The 22525-nt window shown below is 45.5% G+C and overlaps 1 protein-coding gene across 1 annotated transcript in view; it reads left to right on the top strand.

Annotated features, from left to right (window-relative positions):
- LOC135554078 (potassium/sodium hyperpolarization-activated cyclic nucleotide-gated channel 4-like) overlaps positions 1–22525 on the top strand; it is an 82009-nt gene that overhangs the window by 30649 nt on the left and 28835 nt on the right. The window contains exons 2-4 of the mRNA XM_064986121.1: positions 2842–3265; positions 11273–11434; positions 13410–13628. Of these exons, the coding sequence (XP_064842193.1) occupies positions 2842–3265; positions 11273–11434; positions 13410–13628 (805 nt within the window). The remainder of the gene's footprint in view (positions 1–2841; positions 3266–11272; positions 11435–13409; positions 13629–22525) is intronic.

Genomic DNA, 22525 nt, shown 5'->3' with positions numbered 1-22525 from the left:
AGTATGTACAGTACATGGCCAGAGGCTAGGGAAGGCTGTTGACCACAAATACCCCATTTCTTCATCCAAGGGAACAGGTGGAGTTAACACAGGTGTGTGTCCCCTCTCTTAGCCACAGGCCCTCTCAGGGGATCCTGACAGTAGCTTACATACCCCTCCATCCCTCATTCTGAGGCCCAGTAAGCATGTGGAGGAGCCCTCCTCCGCTGCCTCTCTACAGCCTCCCCCTGTCTCTTCTCAGCCTCCTCTCTCTCTCTCTCTCTCTCTCTCTCTCTCTCTCTCTCTCTCTCTCTCTCTGTCCAAACAGACAAGACAGTCTGCCAGCTGGGCCTTTTCTACTTCCTGATGTCTCTGTTTGTTTCTTCACGACCCAGTTTAAACTAACAGTCAAGTCACCATGAAACTGGCAGAAAAGTGGCGAGGACACTGAGCAGGTGTTGGCACGAAAATAAATGGATATATTAGCACATAGTGATTGCAGCGACATTAAGGGCTGTTGGTGCACCTCCAGCCCGTTAGCAAGCTGTTTTGTCGTCATGGTGTCAACTCACATACCTCTTCCTGACATGGGGAATACGAGGGAAGAATTCGAAGAGTAAATGTCATTACCCGTGTACATGTTATTTCCTTAGAAGTTGTGTCTTGTCCTCTTGGGCTTTAAATCTTAACATGAGCAAACACAGTGGCAGAAACGTCTTTCTAAATATAACTCTGCTTGACAAGAAACTGAAACCGTGGATACCCTTTTACTTTGAAGAATTCCTATTACTGCCACTGTTTCGTGTGTCAGTGTGTAAGCGAGAGGGGGTTTAGTGTGTGTCATTGTGTGTGTGCGTGGGTGAGTGTGTGTGTGTGCATGTGTGAGTGAGTGTGTGTGTGAGTGTGTGCATGTGTGCACACGCAGGTGTGTGTGTGTATTTTTGTAAACCATGGCTCAACTGTCTTAGACAGCTGTGTGTGTAATATCTCTGTAATGAAGGTTTATTCCAAAGTAATGTGTCCACAGACAGGCAGCACAGTGATCTCAGAGGCAATTGGAATGTTCATCTCCACTGAGAGGCATCACAGCAAAGCAACCATCAACATTGTGAATAGTATATTTTTCATTTCTTCTGGGTCTCTGCTTTAAATTGGTTTTGGTCTGAGATGGATTTATATGGGGCCGGTTAAACTTGAGTGGTTAAATCATCCTGCCCTACCCGCAAGAACCAGTTCACAATGTGGGACGCGCTCCCTCAGTGCCATCTATAGAGCACCAAGGATACTGTATATCAACCTTTGTACAACACAACCAATCTGGATTTAATTACGAAGCGGACGGAGAGTGTAATTTACAACCAAACTGGATTTAATTACGAAGCGGACGGAGAGTGTAATTTACAACCAATCTGGATTTAATTACGAAGCGGACGGAGAGTGTAATTTACAACCAAACTGGATTTAATTACGAAGCGGACGGAGAGTGTAATTTACAACCAATCTGGATTTAATTACGAAGCGGACGGAGAGTGTAATTTACAACCAAACTGGATTTAATTACGAAGCGGACGGAGAGTGTAATTTACAACCAAACTGGATTTAATTACGAAGCGGACGGAGAGTGTAATTTACAACCAAACTGGATTTAATTACGAAGCGGACGGAGAGTGTAATTTACAACCAAACTGGATTTAATTACGAAGCGGACGGAGAGTGTAATTTACAACCAAACTGGATTTAATTACGAAGCGGACGGAGAGTGTAATTTACAACCAAACTGGATTTAATTACGAAGCGGACGGAGAGTGTAATTTACAACCAAACTGGATTTAATTACGAAGCGGACGGAGAGTGTAATTTACAACCAAACTGGATTTAATTACGAAGCGGACGGAGAGTGTAATTTACAACCAATCTGGATTTAATTACGAAGCGGACGGAGAGTGTAATTTACAACCAATCTGGATTTAATTACGAAGCGGACGGAGAGTGTAATTTACAACCAAACTGTGCGACTGGGAAGATGGACAACGTCACCCAACACTTTGTAATCAACATTTAACCCTCGTTGACCTTTTTAAATGTGCGCCCAGCAACCACAAGCAGGAGACAAATAGGTTACGCATCAAGACAGACTGGGAGATGTAGGCTAGGCTGCGTGTGTGGGCCATTACTCCTTCAGGAGAGCCACAGGCGGATAACATGTGAGCACATGTTGTGACAGCTATGAGTCACACAGGTTCAAATTGGCCATATCGGGGATTTAACAGTTAGTTTAATTCAATATTTGATATTGAATCATTTAAAAAAAAAAGGCCTTCAAAGACAGGATTTAGTGGCGGGTCAAGACACATGGCCATAGTGTACACGATCCTAAACCACGTTCATTAGTGAACATGTTGAATGTCAGTGGCAGTATAAAGCTGTACAGTTCAGTACAGTCTATGTGATGGTATAAAACGAACCGCTCATCCTAGATAGCTGCTGGAGCTTATGTACATGTATTGTGATCAGTGGTAGCGGTACTTCTCAGGGAGAGGCAGCTGTTGATCTTTTCTCCTAAATCCTTTCTACCCAATTCCTGTCTCTCCCAGGTGCTGCTGGAGTTGACTATAGTGCTACTGATAGTGGGGAACCTGATCAACATCCCTATGTGGTTCCTCCTGTTCTCTCCCAGGTTCTATGCCATCTGTGGTTCCTCCTGTTCTCTCCCAGGTTCTAGGCCATCTGTGGTTCCTCATGTTCTCTCCCAGGTTCTATGCCATCTGTGGTTCCTCATGTTCTCTCCCAGGTTCTATGCCATCTGTGGTTCCTCATGTTCTCTCCCAGGCTCTAAGCTCTCTGTGGTTTGTCCTGTTCTAGGTTCTACTGGGACCTGACCATGCTGCTGCTGATGGTGGGGAACCTGATCGTCATCCCGGTGGGCATCACCTTCTTCAAAGACGAACACACTCCCCCCTGGATCATCTTCAATGTGATCTCAGACACCTTCTTCCTCATGGACCTGGTGCTCAACTTCCGCACGGGCATCGTCAAGGAGGACAACACCGAGATCATCCTGGACCCACAACAGATCAAGATCAAGTACCTGAGGAGCTGGTTCGTGGTGGACTTCATCTCCTCCATACCTGTGGACTACATCTTCCTCATCGTGGAGACGCGCATCGACTCAGACTTCTACAAGACGGCCCGGGCGCTGAGGATCGTCCGCTTCACCAAGATCCTCAGCCTGCTCAGACTGCTCAGGCTGTCCAGGCTCATCAGATACATCCACCAGTGGGAGGAGGTAGGATACTGTAGGAGGGTGTGTGTGTTGTGTCCGTACGTACAATATGTGCGCGTGAGAGAGGGGAGATTATTATAATCCAGAGTATATCTACCAAACACAGAATACCTACACATGAACACAGACCAACTTTACCACAGTCGACTGTCCTCTGTAGAGTATAGCCCCTCAGAGAGAGATAACGTTGTTTACTGAGATCCATAATGTGTTACCGTTCCCCTGGGGTTGGGCTAGAGGAAGTTACTCTAGCTAGCTGTGTCTGATTAGATCCACTAGTGAGGCAAGGTGAAGAGGCTTTTTGCTTTACCTCATCCACCAGTGAGATGATGAAGAGAGAAACGTTGATTACTGCAGTCTATCTACCAGTCTGACGAAGGGAGGAGAGAGAGAGAGAGACTCTGCTGAAATACAGGGATGATTATAATTTCTGTAATAATTAGAAATGTTCCCGTCCCTCCCTGGGTGTATCCTTGAGCACTGTCCCAGAAGTAAGAGGTGCAAAGTGAAGCAGCAGAGCACAGCAGGAGATGCATGCATTCAGTCAGTCAGTCACTAAGGAGACAGAGACACTCCTTCACCACCAGGAAAGCAGGGCGCACACAGACCCAGGCACCCACAGTGAATTTACATACCAGCCAACAGATGGGGCTCCCTGCCCAACCACTGCCATTCATGCTCTAGCTTCTACAAACATTGTATTTGTCTAAACTGCACAGTACTACTCCATTTGAAGCCTTGTCATGCACTCTTAGAAATAAAAGGGTTCTTCGGCTGTCCCCATAGGAGAACCCTTTTCAGTTCCAAGTAGAACTCTTTTGTGTTCCATTTAGAACCCTCTGGGGAAAGGTTTCTACAATGAACCTAATAGGGATCTCCTATGGGGACAGCCGAGGAATCCTTTTAGGTTCTAGAAAGCACCTTTTTTTCAAAGTGCGTGTAGCATTGTTTTTTATTTTAATTTTAATATTTCAGATAGAAGCCACAATCTATCAATGTAATTGTCTGCATAATTTCCAATCCCCCATATATTTTTTCAAATATATTTTCCTTTTATTATTTACCCCTAACCCTCCACCCCTCGCCTAATTGGAGTAAACTAATAGACAACAACACTTAGGCTTCTACTTCCAGCTTATACATACTATATACATTTTACTGACACAGTATATTTTACAATAGTTATCTTTTGTTTGTTTTTAGTCTCATCCTTCATTGTTTGTAACATTGAAATGTTCGCCAGGACAGGTTCCCTCTCTTTGTCTCTTCTACAGTACCACTTCGACAGAATGATTGTGTCCATCCCTATAGGGTATTCTGATCACGGCTCTATTCAGCTCTTGAAACCAACTGAGGCGCTCTCTTTCACAGTTGTTGTAAAATGCCTTCAAATCACGGCTGGGTGTGTTCACCTGAGAGTTTTACTTTGCATGAACAATGGGGGAGTTTGATTAGCTGGCTGATTGCCAAACAGACCACAACACCACACCATACCCAGGGGCATTTTAAAAGGGGCCTTTCAACCACATCGACAGAGTTTGAGGCAGCATACCACTCAGGTTGTGAAGTATACATCAAAGAGGCAGCATTGCTAGTAAATGAATCTCATCACCATCAAACCCATTTGTCTTTATGTATTCATGGGAACTGGGAACTGGGACTGATAGTGGGGACTAGCCAACACAGAGGCAGATTCTATTTGTATGTGTGTGTACAGTGGGGCAAAAAGTATTTAGTCAGCCACCAATTGTGCAAGTTCTCCCACTTAAAAAGATGAGAGGTTGATGGTTGTGGTGGTTGTGTGTGTGGGGGAGGGGGAGGGGGGTGCATTGTTGTAGATAATGATATTCTAAGTGGTGTGCAGATATCCATCATATCAAAGGGAGGAGGCTGCAATCAGTGCCATGGCATCTCTCCTGTCTGTCCTCCTATCCCCATCTCTCCCTGTCTAGACAGCTGGGCTGTACTCATTGTCATATTTCATTGGGATAAAAATAAGACGCCAGCCAAATATCCTCCTCATCGGAGTTGTCTCCTATAGACAAACCCAGTGACTTGAATTAAATTAGTCAACATGTTATTAAATCAAACTCAAACGAATGCACTAATGACTCATTTGTGAGAGTGGCTCCCATGCCAGATGTCTTCAACATCACCATCCCCCTGCTTGCTGCTTTTAGCAGGGATGCAGAGGCATTTGGGGCATTGACGAGGAAATAGTTTAAAAGACAGAATTGTCAACGGCCTTATGTGGAAATAGTATAAAAGCCAAAGCATCAAGCCCCAGATTTGGATTTTTTAAAATCTCAGTCAGCACTTAGCTGCACGTAATTTCGCAGAAAGAGAGAAAGAACATCCTTAAATACTTTTCCGACTTAGAGTTAACAAGAATAACATTAGCAGGCGGCGGTGGATCGTTTTCAACATGGCAGACAATTCCACAGTGTTTTGAACTTGGTGTCAGGAGCTTTTGGAGCATCACCATCTGTGTTTGTTTAGTGCATGGAGGCAGGGTGTCCATCTCTATTAATATTGGCATCTGGGATTGTTAAGATGGATGGCTTTTTTGCCTAACTGGCTGTGTGCAGGATGGAGGGGGGGATCCGATATGCCACAGAAAGAAATCCCAAGGTGCTTCGATAAGAGTGAGCCACGTGGTCGCCAGGCAGGCAGGCACGCCACGAGGGAGGGATGGAGGGAGGGCACTTCCATTCATTTTCCACCCAATAAATCAGCACACAAAAAATATGTAAATAATGCAAATCAGCCAATCAGTCCTCCACTTGGTGACCCGTACCTTGGCCAAGGACTGCTGTTTCACAGATAAGAAAGAAGAAAAGGTTTAATGGGGTATTATTGAGTGCACAATGAGGCTTGCCAGCAAGAGTGACAGGTCCTCAAGACTGTCTGTGAATGTGCCTTGTGTGATATTAATACCCACAGCAGGGCCCCTTAGAAGACTTCTACATTAAAATGTGTAATCCGGCACGCACCCATCGATGCCTCTCGGTAGGAAGCTGAATGAAAGCGTTCTGTGGCTTCCTCAAAAGCCCTCCAGGCCAAGGCTTGTATAGACAGCTGATGAAAGAGTGCCCCATGTGGTTCTTTCTCTCTGTCGCCCCCATTTCTTTATCTACACAACTCCCTTGTCTACCATTATAGTGTGGATGAGGGTCTGGCATTTTGTCAGGGCTTTTTACTGTGTCGCCCATGTTGTCCTTTTATACTGAATTCCAGCCCAATGTTGAACTAAAATCAGAAAAGGGGGACGGGTGGCATTGTGAAAGTGGCATCAGTGAAACAATAGGATTTTTCTTGGATTTGGTGGTCGACACGATGCCAGACATTCATCATCATTAGCAGCCTGGACGGCAAACACCAGATGCCACAGCATAGCATTACATTGACTGTGTCTCACTCACAGACGAATGCATCTATTCTCTCTCTCTCTCTCTCTCTCTCTCTCTCACCAGGACCACACTCTTCTCTCCCTCCATCTGTCTGATCTCTGCAGCTGTGACTGTGACTTCCTGTGTGTCCCAGATAGCTTCCTGACACGATCAGGTGTCTCCCTATTGATCAAATGGATGTCTTGTCTGGGCATGTCTGTCTTTCTGGACTGGGTCCTGTTTTCTTTCCACTGTGACGTCTCAGACAATTTAGCTTTCTTTAAATCTAAAAGAAACAAAGCAGCAATGATCCTTCCACATTTACGATTTGTTGAGAAGACAACGATGATGCACATGTGAATATGCAGTATGCATTAGATGTAATGTTTAGATGTAGTGTCTGTAACACAGACACATAACAGTTCGATATGTCATTAGTTCTGTTGTAGACATTCCCTAGCTATTAACCGTAATAATGTAAAGGATATTGAAGGTCACCTCGGTGGTAAAAGCCTTGGTTTCAACCAGAGTAGAGCTCGTCCATAGTGTCTCCATTGAGAGCACTGATGAGGTTAGGTGATAGAGCAACGTGGCTGCCAATGTCAGAACCCCTGCCCTTAAGATGCCTTTGTGGATTGTCTGGGTGCCCTCGTCATTCATGGCTCTGTTGTTTAGCCAGATAGTCATGCGGCCAGGCTTATTGTATGTCCCTATCAATTAAAACAAAGAGGCCAGCCATCCATCATCCCTTTAATGTGTTGTACTCTACAATGCAGTGTGTGTGTGTGTGTGTGTGTGTGTGTGTGTGTGTGTGTGTGTGTGTGTGTGTGTGTGTGTGTGTGTGTGTGTGTGTGTGTGTGTGTGTGTGTGTGTGTGTGTGTGTGTGTCTGTGTGTCTCTGTGTGTGTCTGTGTGTGTCTGTGTGTCTCTGTGTGCGTGCGTGCGTCTGTGTCTGTGTGTCTCTGTGTGCGTGCGTGCGTCTGTGTCTGTGTGTGGCTAAGCTGCATGTTGTGACATTGATTCAACAACGTTGATTCCCGTGTGCCCAGTGGGATGGAACTTCAACAATTACAGGGAATTGACAGTAGAGTTTTCTTTGTACAGTACTAGTAGTCTTGGACAGGTATTTGTATCTCACCTATGTAGCTTCCCAACTAAAATGGAGCAATATATATATATATAGAACAAGTGACCTTCTTAGCTCTATCAGCTTGACACTTCTGACTAGCTCCATGACTATTGTAATGTTCGTGACATAAGATACTCGGACGGGAAGTGTGAACAGATAATTCATTCATTGTTATGCTGTGAACGAGATCCTGTGGGCTTGAACAATGTATGTTTTATATCATCCATTTTTAATGGGCAGGAAATGTCTACATTTAAATGCATTACGAACCCATCCAGAGAGCTCACTCTCCCCTTTTGGAAAAACAATTTTACAAATTAAAAAAAAAATCCCAATCTCAAGTGAGGAGATTGGATGGGGTAGGTCATGATTTTTTAATTTGACACACATGGGGATTTTGACAACTCTTTAATGTAACGGAATGCCATTTAGTTCCAGCTGGAGAATCAACATCACAGTATATTGCCTCATATCAGCTACCATAATCATTATTGTGTTTGGAAAGAGAGTGGGCTCTTTAAAAAAACAATATCTCCTCCTTGTGTTTGGAGTGGAGCACAGCTGTGGAGAGGAGAGAGGGAGAGAGGAGGTGAAGAAGAAGAAGGGAGTGGTAGATTAAGTGAGAAGGATGCAGCCAGGGGAATGACTCGGCTCAGATGATGTACAGTTGAAGTCGGGAATTTCACATACACTTAGGTTGGAGTCATTAAAACTCGTTTTTCATCCACTCCACAAATTTCTTTAGTTTTGGCAAGTTGGTTAGAACATCTACTTTGTGCATGACACAAGTAGTTTTTACAACAATTGTTTACAGACAGATTATTTCACTTATAATTCACTGTATCACAATTCCAGTGGGTCAGAAGTTTACATACACTAAGGTGACTGTGCCTTTAAACAGCTTGGCTTTAGAAGCTTCTGATAGCCTGATTGACATAATTTGAGTCAATTGGAAGTGTACCTGTGGATGTATTTCAAGGCCTACGTTCAAACTCAGTGCCTCTTTGCTTGACATCATGGGAAAATCAAAATATATCAGCCAAGACCTCAGAAAAAAAAATTGTAGACCTCCACAAGTCTGGTTCATCGTTGGGAGCAATTTCCAAATGCCTGAAGGTACCACGTTCATCTGTACAAAAAATAGTACACAAGTATAAACACCATGGGACCACACAGCCGTCATACCGCTCAGGAAGGTGGTGCGTTCTGTCTCCTAGAGATTAATGTACTTTGGTGCGAAAAGTGAAAATCAATCCCAGAACAACAGCAAAGAACCTTGTGTAGATGCTAGAGGAATCAGGTACAAAAGTATCAATATCCACAGTAAAACTAGTCCTATATATACATAACTTAAAAGGCCGTTCAGCAAGGAAGAAGCCAGTGCTCCAAAACCGCCATTAAAAAGCCAGACTACGGTTTGCAACAGCACATGGGGACAAAGATCATACTTTTTGGAGAAATGTCCTTTGGTCTGATGAAACAAAAATAGAACTGTTTGGCCATAATGACCATTGTTATGTTTGGAGGAAAAAGGGGGAGGCTTGCAAGCCAAAGAACACCATCCCAACCGTGAAGCACGGGGGTGGCAGCATCATGTTCTGGGGGTGGTTTGCTGCAGGAGGGACTGGTGTACTTCACAAAATAGATGGCATCATTAGGAGGAAAATTGTGTGGATATATTGAAGCAACATCTCAAGACTTCAGTCAAGTTAAAGCTTTTTTTGAAGGTATTGGAGTGGCCATCATAAAGCCCTGACCACAATCCCTTAGAACATTTGTGGGCAGAAGTGAAAAAGCGTGTGCGAGCAAGGAGGCCTACAAACCTGACTCAGTTACACCAGCTCTGACAGGAGGAATGGCCCAAAATTCACCCAACTTATTGTGGGAAGCTTGTGGAAGGCTACCCAAAACATTTGACCCAAGTTAATCAATGTAAAGGCAATGCTACCAAATACTAATTGAGTGTATGTAATCTTCTGACCCACTGGGAATGTGATGAAAGAAATAAAAGCTGAAATAAATCATTCTCTCTGCTATTATTCTGACATCTCACATTCTTAAAATAAAGCGTTGATCCTAACTGACCTAAAACAGGGAATTTTTACTAGGATTATATGTCAGGAATTGTGAAAGACTGAGTTAAAATATTTGGCTGAGGTGTATGTAAACTTCCCACTTCAACTGTAAATACACTTTAGTTTTAGCTGGATGTCTCTGCCATGCACTCACCCTGGAGCCTGGCGGCCTGACGCTTCCCTCTTACCCCAGCAGAAACTTCTTTGGGACATTATTGTCTCTCCCCTTTCTGGCTGGCCCATCTGACGGAGGTGATCTGATGTGATGGCCCAGCGTCCACACTGTCCCAGAGAGGCCCGTCACACAGCCTGTCTGTTGTTTCCACACAGCCACTCCGATAGAAACAACGAAGCGTCAGATCAACAAACACTGGGCTTTAGGAGGCAACCGGAGACATCTAGCCTGGGTCAGGAGGAACGGTGGAGAGCGCCTGCCTGTGTGTGACTGTGGCTGGCTTCTCTTCTCCCCTCTTCCCAACGTTCGCCAGCAAAGACGAGAGAGATGGAATATCCCTCTCTCAGCCTTAAGCTTTTAAATGGCGCTGAGTGGCTTGTAATAAGGAGAACAGCAGTTAACAGTGCACACCGCGGCCCTCAATGGGATTAAGTGGCTTTACATTGTTGAAGCCATTAAAATCCACACCAGAGTAGAGTAGGCGTCCTGTAGCTGCTTATGAGTCTATTTATCATTAGGATTAACAAAGCTCGCCCGGGCTGCCCACACTCAGTCTGCAGGGACGCATACACACGCCTGCCCATCCCTCCATCCACTTTGTGTTAGTGTGCTTACCTAAGGGGTTGATTAGAGTGATTCAATAAACCCTCCTCATAGGCCAAGCCATGCTCACATGACCATCCTGACCATCCTCTACAGACCACTCATGTCAATGTCTGTAAAAAGCACAAGTGTTACATCAAAGATGAAATTTGTTATGTTGCTGTACATTGAGGCTAGGGTCCTGCATGTGGGATGGAGAACGCTGTGGCTTCGGACTAGAACGTATGCTCAGATTCAGACTCAACGTGGTCTGGCTCAGCCCACGTGTTGCATATAGGAAATCCACTGCTTTGCCTTCACCTTGACTATAAAACGTATCGACCAAAAGGTTAGGGAACAAAGTAAACAGGCAACACCCCTGGAGAAAAGGGTCTTTGTAATCCAGGGCTTTGTCTGCCAGCCAGCCTACACATGTCTTTGTGCTCGAACACAATTCCCTTCCTCCTCCTGTTCTGCTCTCCATCCAGGGGCGCTGCTCTGTGGCTGACCATGTGCCTCTCAGCGTGTATGTGTGAGGGGTTTGCGCTAAACAGAAGATACATTTTTGTTTCTCACAAAATGGACAATAATGTATTGTATTGATCCTCCATATGACCTATGTCCTAACACAGTCCTTTCCTCTTCCTGTCCTGCTCTTCAGATCTTCCATATGACCTATGACCTGGCCAGTGCCATGGTGCGTATCGTCAACCTGATTGGTATGATGCTGCTGCTGTGCCACTGGGACGGATGTCTGCAGTTCCTGGTTCCCATGCTGCAGGACTTCCCCCAGGACTGCTGGGTGTCCAAAAACAAAATGGTGGTAAGTAGTGCTTTGCTGTGCTCCAATACTAGGCGAGCATCCAAAATGACACCCTAATATCTAGGAAGTGTACTACTGGGCTCCGGTCAAAAGTACACTGTGTGGAATAGGGCGCCACTTCAGACGGAGCCCAAGTCTGTCTAAATCAGATTAGTCCCTCCCTGTTATCTCATCTCTCTGTCTCTGTAATTACTGTGCTAAGCCTGTAGCATCATGGGAAATGGCTGCCTTGCATATCTGTCCGTTTTCCCACCTAAATCAAATGTTTCTTTTTCCTTTCTCCTTTATTCGCCCACATTTATTCAATTTGCTGCATTTTCTTCAGTTATTTGGAGCTCTCTCTCTCCACCAGCTCTGTATGGTTTGGTTTTCTGTATTCTGAAAGTGAGAGCAGTGAGCTTGGCCTCGTATGAAATAATGACTTTCAGAGGACCGAAAGCTCTTATCCAATATTGGTCAAGTATTGACAATTTTCCAGCGAGCACTCATGCTGTTCTTTAATTTCATCACATTGTTAGCCGCGCTGCTGCTGCACATCTCGGGGAGAGGAAGAGAGAGAGAGGGAGAGGGAGAGAGAGGGGGAGAGAGAGAGAGGGGGAGAGGGAGAGAGAGTCAGAGTCGCTGGAAAGAAAGCCCTATGTCTCGTAATGACCTCCCTCTCCTCTGTAATTAAGTTTTCTTTGTGGTTATATAACCGGACTCTGCGACACCTGAGGTGTGACCCTGAATCAACCGTGGCACACGGACACACAGTATAACCTGCCATGTTCCAAACGAGAGAGGGAGAGAGAGAGAGATGATTTATGATGAGGATTTGTTGTAGAGCTCACAGAAGGCAGGCAAACAGCTCCCAGCCCTCAAAGAGGATTAATCTGGGATCTGTGAATAGAAAACAATCACATCAAATTCTAATTAGGTAATTAAAGACAGACAGGCCAGTAGTCAGTCAGTGGAAACAGTAGCCTAGCAAACACCTTTGGCATAGCAAGCTGTCTACTGACTTAAACTCCTGCTCTGCATTACACAACACCATGATGAAAAACTGTGGAGAACTGCCTTAGCTGGGTCTTTTCTGCTCGGAGCAGAAAAGTTTGGGCCTGATAAGAATTAGAGGGTGCTGTGGCTCTTGTCTTTCCTTACAGTAGCTGGCCCATTATCTTATTGGGTCATCCGTTCTATACCTTTTTAGGAGGCACTAATAACTTTCCTATCGCTCAGGTTTTACCCCTGTGGAAATGAGTTTGAAAGCAATTTGGACATGTCACCTCAGGAAAGAGCAGATATTGATTCTGCTTGGACCACCACGGGACCTAAAGGAAAAAAACGGCAATTTATCCACAAACGAGAAACGAGAAAAGAAAAATCACATTTTTCTAAATAGCTGACCTACTTTTTGCCTTGCAGGCCTCTTGTGTCTCGGGATCCATCCATTCAGTCACCCTCATGGTTGCGTTTAGTTTCTGCTCCGAGCTGAAAGGGCCCAGTTAAGGCAGTTCTCCCCTGAATACTTACATATAGAAGAGTGTATGTTGATGTAGCCAAGTGTTGATGTTCGTATTGAGGCATGATGAAGAGGACATCTGTGGCTACCGTCTTACATGATGATGAGGATGATTATAATGATGAGGATGAGGACGATGATGATGATAATGATGTTGATGATGACTAGGAGGAGGATGGCGATCATGACATCGATAATGATAGTGATAATGACATTAATGAGGATGTCGACGACGACTAGGATGATGATGGCGATAATATCATTGATAATGATGATGATAATGACGTCGATGATGATGACTAGGAGGATGATGGCGCTAATGACATTGATCATGATAATGATGATGATGATGACATTGACGATGACGATGATAATGATAAGAAGGACTCTGGCAGAGCGAGAACATTACCCCCATATCACCATATCCCTCTCTTCCCTCTGTCACCTTTTCTCTTCCTCTCTCCCCCCATCCAGAACGACACATGGGGCCAGCAGTACTCCTACGCCCTGTTCAAAGCCATGAGCCACATGCTGTGTATCGGGTACGGCATGTACCCACCTGTGGGCATGACGGACGTGTGGCTCACCATCCTCAGCATGATCGTGGGCGCCACCTGCTATGCCATGTTCGTGGGTCACGCCACCGCACTCATCCAGTCTCTGGACTCCTCCCGTCGGCAGTACCAGGAGAAGGTGAGTGACGTTGATCAGAATGGATGGGAATATCACTGGGTAACTGGATAAGCAGCAGGAGATCAACATGTAAGGAGAACAGTATATCTGTACCCAGAGGAGAATTAGGAAATGAAACCAACCAGACTTCATTTGGACACCGAAAGCATTGAACAGATTAGACTTCTTAAAATGTGTATTAGCCAGTCGGTACAGTACAGTTAAGCTCAGTTTCAGACCTAAATGAGGGCAGATTGATGCAGGTCTCCGCCTCCCTTCAACCCCTGTGAGCTGCAGTGCTCAGGTCTGCATGAGAGCCAGAGTCCCAGGCTCCCCTGTGTGGGGATGGGAAAGGCCCTGGTAGTTGGCCATGGAAGCCCTACCCAGCTCCTAGCTACAGCTCCCAGCCCACCTCAAACTAGCCCCAGCCTCTCCATGGGCCCAGTGTGGGTGATAATGAACCTTGCAGTCAGGCGGCCACATTGCCCACCATCTGTGGAAAGGGACAGGGGAGGAGACCCCCTGGAGAGAGTGGCTGGGGCTGTAGAGACCCCCACATACGGTACATCTCCCCTCAGAGAGAGAGGGAGTGCTGGTGAGAAATATATAGAGAGAGACTGAGAGAGATGGGTGAGGGAGTTGTTCAGGTCAGAATCAGCAGAGCCAACCAGTGTCTCTGGATACCCACTGTATGTGTGTGTGAGCAAGAGTCTGCTTACTGTAATGTGAGCACTGAGACATTGTATATTTGTGTGGGTGTTTGAAGAATCAAGAGCCTGTCCTTCACACCAGGAGGGATCAACGTGGGCAGGAGACTGGCATCCAATGTGGTCTCCAGATAGACACACAACCACCAAACTGCTGTGCTATGGATGTGGACTGGCTGCATGACTATTGCTGTGGATGCAGAATTCCTGTTGAACTAGAGGGGAGCAGACAGCCGTCCCAGCTCAGCGCTCAGTCTAGTCCTGCTTTAGAGGTTAAAGCATTAGGCTTATTAACAGCTATCCCGCCTGGGACTCCTCACCACAGATCAGCACGTGGAGCAGGGCCCATTCTCAGCCACCATGCCACCCTGCTGCCACCTTCCCATTGTGCCACAGCCTCCTGCCCCATCCCACGTCTCTCAGAATCCTCTCCCCATTCTCCCCACTCTCGGTCTGCCTGGAGGAACATTAGCACTAAAAATTGCAATAAATATCTAAGAGTGTGTTTTCCCATTTATCTTTCTGTGTCCAATAATTAAGCATGGTCTGTCTGGATGCTGCCTTCCGTCTCTCCCTGTCGCTCCCTATTTCTCCCTGTAGCTCCCTGTTTCTCCCTGTCGCTCCCTGTTTCTCCCTGTTTTTCCCTGTCGCTCCCTGTTTCTCCCTCTCTTCCTGTTTCTCCCTCTCTCCCTGTCTCTCCCTGTTTCTCCCTGTCTCTCCCTGTTTCTCCCTGTTTCTCATTGTTTCTCCCTGTCTTTCCCTGTTTCTCCCTGTCGCTCCCTGTCGCTCCCTGTCTCTCCCTGTTTCTCCCTGTCGCTCCCTGTCTCTCCCTGTTTCTCCATGTCTCTCCCTGTTTCTCCCTGTTTCTCATTGTTTCTCCCTGGCTTTCCCTGTTTCTCCCTGTTTCTCCCTGTCTCTCATTGTTTCTCCCTGTCTTCCCCTGTTTCTCCCTGTTTCTCCCTGTCGCTCCCTGTCTCTCCCTGTCGCTCCCTGTCTCTCCCTGTCGCTCCCTGTTTCTCCCTGTCGCTCCCTGTTTCTCCCTGTCGCTCCCTGTTTCTCCCTGTCGCTCCCTGTTTCTCATTGTTTCTCCCTGTCTTCCCCTGTTTCTCCCTGTCGCGCCCTGTTTACCCTGTTTCTCCCTGTTTTTCCATGTCTCTCCCTGTTTCTCATTGTTTCTCCCTGTCTTCCCCTGTTTCTCCCTGTCGCGCCCTGTTTAGCCTGTTTCTCCCTGTTTCTCCCTGTCGCTCCCTGTTTCTCCCTGTCGCTCCCTGTTTCTCATTGTTTCTCCCTGTCTTCCCCTGTTTCTCCCTGTCGCGCCCTGTTTACCCTGTTTCTCCCTGTTTTTCCATGTCTCTCCCTGTTTCTCCCCGTTTCTCCCTGTCTCTCCCTGTCGCTCCCTGTTTCTCCCTGTCGCTCCCTGTTTCTCCCCGTTTCTCCCTGTTTTTCCCTGTCTCTCCCTGTCGCTCCCTGTTTCTCCCTGTCGCTCCCTGTTTCTCCCTGTCTCTCCCTGTTTCTCCCTGTCGCTCCCTGTTTCTCCCTGTCGAGGCTGTAGCTAGACACCAGACAGTTCCACCATTAGTGGCCACTGTACTGCTGTGCTGAAGGTCAAGCAGTGTTAGATGAAGTGGCCTGGCCAGGACATTTTGGCTGGTGTCTCTAGCTAGCATGCTAGAAAGACAGACAGACAGACAGACAGACAGACAACGTGATTGGCCTTTAAGGTCAGTATGTGTTAGTGTTGTGTAACAAAAGGATCCAGGCCTGTAGAATCCACTCTGATTTCTAGTAGTAGGCTAGTGCCATAATCCAGACAAGAAGCTCCATACAGCACAATCCCCTGCAGCTTTGGGAGGACAGGTGGCCATGTTCAGCCAGTGGTCCAGTTGTTTCCCATCTGATCTGTGTCATGGAAGGGCACAGCTGTTTCTGTTCTGTCTCCAGGGCCTCCTGCCTAGAGAGAAACCAGCTGACACTGCACCAGCAGCCAATGGACAAACTCGCCCAGTCATCACACTGGCCCTGTCCTACCAGAGGATTGGATTGGAGAACGGGGTGTGGTTCTACGTTGTCACATTAGCAGTGAGGGTAGGGCAGGTTGCTCTGCAGGGTGAGGCTCTTGCTTTGGGATCAGCCTGCGGATTTGAAGTGAGCAGGACAGAAAGGTGCAGGATAGAAGGGCATCATTGCTACAGTAAGCGTGTGGACTGTTAAACTGTTGGTCTGTGGGCCTATGTTCTGACAGAACTCTGCTATATGTGTGGAACTGCTCTGTTCTGCTGTTGGCGTGGACCAACAGGCACGATCACCCCAAGGGGACAGTGTTCAGGCTTCCTTCCCATTTACACAGAGAGGAGAGGACACAGGAGACTGGAGTCCTCAGCTCAATGAGTGAAACCAGGACAGAGGAGAGGGAAGCAGAGCCAAACGACACAACACGCCACATTTATCTGCTCAGTTAGCTGCCTCCCTTCCTCCCTCTGACTCTGACCAGATTCACAGGCTCCTACAGTCATTAGAGCATAGGGGGGGAGGGAGTGGCTACATGTAGCTACAGAGAGGGAACCTCTATAGACAAGGATGTATGGACATTGGGCAAGATGAGAGCTGCAGGAGTGGTATGGTGACAGTCTTCAGGTGACATACTGGTAACAGTTTAACTTGACCAAGAAACAGTCTGGGTATATCCCCTCTGGGCAGAGAGAGGGAAGAGAGAAAGGGGGAAGAGAGGGAGGGAAGAGAGAGAGAGGGGAAAGAGAGAGAGAGGGGGAAGAGAGAGAGAGGGGGAAGAGAGAGAGGGGGAGAGAGAGAGAAGAGAGGGGGAGAGAGAGGGGAGGGAGAGAGGTAAATCTGTGAATAGTTCAGAAGTATGTTGCAGAAAGAAGATGGGAGGGATGTTTGCAATGCTCCACAAAGACGGCAATAAAATGATCATCAGAAAGCCTGGGTATAATCTGCTGTGAATGGAGAGTTCTATTACAATGTGCCTCCATGTGATAAACGGCAGGCTGTCAGAAGCTAGCAAGCAAGCTTAAAAGAGCCCTTAAAAGGAAGCAGGAACTCTGGTAACTGGTACAAAGCGGAGAGCCTGAGTTATCATACTCTCAAATGCTGTGGCTGTGACACGGGAGCCAGATAGGAGATATACTTTTGATTTATTTCAGGAGCAAGGTTTTTTTCCATATTAGCCAACAACAATCTGACTCTTCTTCGCTCAGTTCAGACGGAATCAGCGGAAACAAAGTCAACAGGGAAAATGCTTTCTGCTGATTTTATCATTCAAGTATTTCTTTTTTTCTCTTTTTTTGGTAACATCCCAACATTTTGAGAATTGCCTGGAAGGGTGCGCGTCCCAGGTGGTGTCATACTCTGTGCCTCTCCCTGTCCCTCTGTCCCCCCTCAATCCCTCAAAGGGAATATGTGCATGAAATTGTTCCTCAGCTCACCCCTTCCCTCCCTCCAAACCCCCAGTATTACCGTTCTCCATGCATGTGTCTCTGCTAGCCTACAATTATCTTAAGGTGTGAGTTGGAAAGGGTAGACTCCAGATTTCCCCATGGATTCCAGCATCACAACTACGGCATGTTGAGACCCATATCACACAAAGGGAATTCCATCTCTCCAGATTGAGGGCACAGGCAGCAGCACATCTTTATGGGACTGTGCATATGCCTGTTTCCCTCCCCGACTGCATGTCTGTAACCTCATGTAACAATGGAAGTGAGAGAAACCAGGGAAAAAAATATTCTCATTTTCCTACCAAGATATCAGAAAAAGGAGACCTTTCTAAACCCTTTATATGTTTGGTGTTTAGCATGTAGTTATTTCCATTATCATGATGGGTATTTAGTCAATTCCTCAAGCTAGTCCTATGGCATGAGGTCAGTGAGAATCTTGAACCCCAAACCGTTTACTATTCCCAGACCATCACGATCATACTATTCTCAGTATACAGCATTGTACGCACTCTCCCTCTCTCCCCAGTCACTTATTTTCTCTCAACTACAGTAAATGACAAAATGGTGGCCAGCAGTCAACATGGTAAGTCCCTGACAGTACATCTATCTGCATTGCGGTTTGGCAGGCAGGCCAGATCACAGGCAGGCCAGAGCCCAGTGTGTCTCTTCACTGGTTAATCCCTCACTAAACTGGGAAGATGAGGAGGAGGGGGGGGTTCTACTGATGTGAACCATGTCACATCACATCGGGGCGGTCTACTGTAGTGTCCTGATGCTCATGGACACAACACCAGCATTCTGGGTTTCCACTGCTGCTTTGTGTCTGTGTTTGTTTGTATCCTATCGGTTCTTGGCAGTGATGGGTAAGGATTGTGAGAGTAGCCTGGGAACCCCAGAAGGGGCTTGTGTTGTTGGGAGGCTAAGCAGCGTGTTGTGACATGCCAGCAGCCCCAAATGGCTGTAGAAGCAAATGACAGTGAGTGCATGGTGCACAGTGTCCAGTCCCTCCCCTGTACATCTCTAATGAACACTTGGCAATTAGGCAGGGTCTAATTGGTGAAGGTCTAATGGAAGAAGGCCCTGAAGCTGATTAATCCTGGGTGCTACTGAGGCTCCAGAGACCCTCTGTTCTCTTCTCCCCAGCTTCAATCCCCCCATTAGAACTATTCAATGAAACAGTCATCGTTCCTCCTCGGGTACTGTGCATTCACTGGAACTGTGCTTTGTACATTAACCCATTTCTTCCCAAATACACCCATATCCTAGCCCTAAATGCTCTATTTATTACTCGTAACCCCTAGTTCCTCTGCCAATACACCTCATCCTTGTTACTTGCCTTTCTCAGCCCTGTTACCCACTTTCTAACACGTTTCAGGAGAAGACTCAGGTGCAGACAGTGTCGAAGTAACAAACGTTTATTACTAGAACAGGGGTCAGACAAAACGACAGGTCAAGGGGTAGGCAAAGGTCAGTAATCCAGATCAGAGTCCATAAAGTACAGAACTGCAGGTAGTCCCAGGGTCAGGGCAGGCAGAGGTCAGTAATCCAGAGTGGTGTGACAAGGTACAGAACGGCAGTCAGTCTGCCGGGTCTACACCTGTGACTGAGTCCCAATACTAATATAAACCAGATCTACACCGGAATATCTCAGCCCAAATACCCATACGAACCAGGTTTACACCTGTGGCTGAGTCCCAATACTAATATAAACCAGATCTACACCGGAATATCTCAGCCCAAATACCCATACGAACCAGGTCTACACCTGTGACTGAGTCCCAATACTAATATAAACCAGATCTACACCGGAATATCTCAGCCCAAATACCCATACGAACCAGGTTTACACCCGTGAATGAGTCCCAATACTAATATAAACCAGATCTACACCGGAATATCTCAGCCCAAATACCCATACGAACCAGGTTTACACCCGTGACTGAGTCCCAATACTAATATAAACCAGATCTACACCGGAATATCTCAGCCCAAATACGCATACGAACCAGGTTTACACCTGTGGCTATGTCCCAATAATCTGATCAACCAGGTCGACCATTGTGCAAGAGACACTTAACAAGTTTATTGACAGAAAATATGTGTGAAGTTATTATACTTATTCCGTTCATGGGTCTGTACATGGCCAATTAAACTCACAAAATATGAAGTTGTACAATCCAAATCATTGATTTAAACATATGTAAAGACTAATGGATAATGGTCAAATGATCTGTAAGATCATTTTGATCAAATATATCCATAACCCAACTCAACTTCAATCTACTGAAAAAAATATATCATCTGCTATGATTAAATATATACGGTGCATTTGGAAAGTATTCAGACCCCTTGACTTTTTACACATTTTGTTACTTTATTCTAAAATTGATGAAATATTTTTTTTTCCCTCATCAGTCTACACAAATACCCCATAATGACAAAGTGAAAACAGGTTTAAAGAAATTGTTGCAAATGTTTAAAATAACAGAAACACCTTATTTACATAAGTATTCAGACCCTGTGCTATGAGACTTGATTTTTAGCTCAGGTGCATCCTGTTTCCATTGATCATCCTTGAGATGTTTCTACAATTTGATTAGAGTCCACCTGTGGTAAATCCATTTGATTGGACATGATTTGGAATGGCACACCTGTTTATACACAGTAAGGTCCCACAGTTGATTGTCACGACTTCTGCCGAAGTTGGTCCCTCTCCTTGTTCGGGCGGTGTTTGGCGGTCGACGTCACCGACCTTCTAGCCATCGCTGATCCATTTTTCATTTTCCATTGGTTTTGTCTTGTCTTCCATCACACCTGGTTCCAATCCCATCAATTACATGTCTTGTATTTAACCCTCTGTTTCCCCTCATGTCCTTGTCTGTGATTGTTTGTTGTATGTTTTGTGCAAGTCATGTTCTGGTGTGTGATTGGTTTTGTACCCTTTTATATTATTTTTGTATATATTGGTTTTCAGAGTTTTTTTAGCATTTATAAACTGCTGTTTATACCAAGTTCACTCTCCTGCGCCTGACTTCCCTGCTACCAGCACGCACCCATTACATTGATAGTGCGTGTCAGAGCAAAAACCAAGTCATGAGGTCGAAGGAATTGTCTGTAGTGCTCCGAGACAGGATTGTGTTGAGGCACAGATCTGGGGAAGGGTACCAAAACATTTCTGCAGCATTGAAGGTCACCAAGAACACAGTGTCCTCCATCATTCTTAAATGGAAGAAGTTTGGAACCACCAAGACTCTTCCTAGAGCTGGCAGACGTTTAAAAATTAGAGCTAGAGCTGGCAGACGTTTTGTCATTATGGGGTATTGTGTGTGGATTGATAAGCAAAAATATATAACTTAGTCAATTTTAGAATCAGGCTGTAACGTAACAAAAAGTGGGAAAAGTCAAGGGGTCTGAATACTTTCCGAATGCACTGTATAAAAGGTAGAATCACTGTATTTTCCCATTGGTCACAAATATGACCTCTAAGATATTGTATAAATACCACAAGCATCATGGAATCAATGTATTAATTGTTCGTTTTTTTCTCTCACTATTGTGACTGAAGGGATTAAATGGGTTAAGGAAGGGAGCGAGGGAGGGGGAGGGAGGGAAAGAGCAACTTGGGAATTGTGGTTTTGGTAATACAAAAAAGACTGTAAAATCACCAGGAATTAAGCTCAAATGAGTTTAATTTAGAAAACCCGTTCCCATGTATTCCCACGAATAAAAAAAGAGATGTGATCGTGTGTCAATGTAATCAAGGTAGGAAATTATTGTTCTTTTCAAATACAATCTCTTTTTGGGCTTTGTTGGGCTCAATTTGCAATGTTCAAATTATTCTAATGATGTTCGGGCTTACCGACCATCCGCTCTGAAAACAATCTGGCGGCTGGATCTAGTTTCCTTCCCCTACTGTAGGAGAAAGGAATAGGTTAGAGAGCTCATACAATTTTATTTAACCTTTATTTTGACAGGGCATCATGCTGAGACCAAGGTCTCTTTCTCAGGTGAGACCTGCTAACACATCAAAAAACATCAAAACACATCGAAATACAATATACTTAAGCAAGAAAGTACGAGGGGGTGTGGTATATGGCCAATATACCACAGCTAAGGGCTGTTCTTATGCACAACGCAAAGCAGAGTGCCTGGATACAGCCCTTAACCGTATTCTATTGGCCGCATACCACAAACCCCCGAGGTGCCTTATTGCTATTATAAACTGGTTACCAATGTAATTAGAGCAGTAAAAAGACATGTTTTCTCATACGGTCTGATATACCAAGACTTTCAGACAATCAGCATTCTGAGCTTGAACCACCCAGTTTATAAAAATCAATAATAGGCATCAAAAAACATGAATATAGAGTACACTATACACATCAATAATACACATCAATAATACACATCAACACACTAAAAGCAAAACAAAATCATATAAAACAAACACAATCTTCAGTAAAAAAGGTCCTCAGTCAGCCTTTTGAATTGCCCTAGAGGCACCAATTCATCCAGCTTTAGAGAGCCTTGGAGATCATTCCACAAGGCAGGTGCAGAGAAAATAAAATCAGGTTTGACCTAACTCAGTGTAGATGGAAGGGATCTCCCTGAGGCCGGGTCTGATGTCTCATACGTCTATAAATTAACAATGAAGTAAGGTACGGTGGAAATGTATGCAGGGGGGCTTACTTTCTGATACAGAATGCATTGATGTGTACTGAACCAATCATCTGTAATAAAAAGTAGTGTGCTATGA

This window comes from Oncorhynchus masou, chromosome 2 (genome assembly GCF_036934945.1).
Source record: "Oncorhynchus masou masou isolate Uvic2021 chromosome 2, UVic_Omas_1.1, whole genome shotgun sequence".
Taxonomy (NCBI): domain Eukaryota; kingdom Metazoa; phylum Chordata; class Actinopteri; order Salmoniformes; family Salmonidae; genus Oncorhynchus; species Oncorhynchus masou.
Note: the sequence above shows the minus strand (reverse complement) of the source record. Positions and strands in the feature narration are given on the sequence as shown.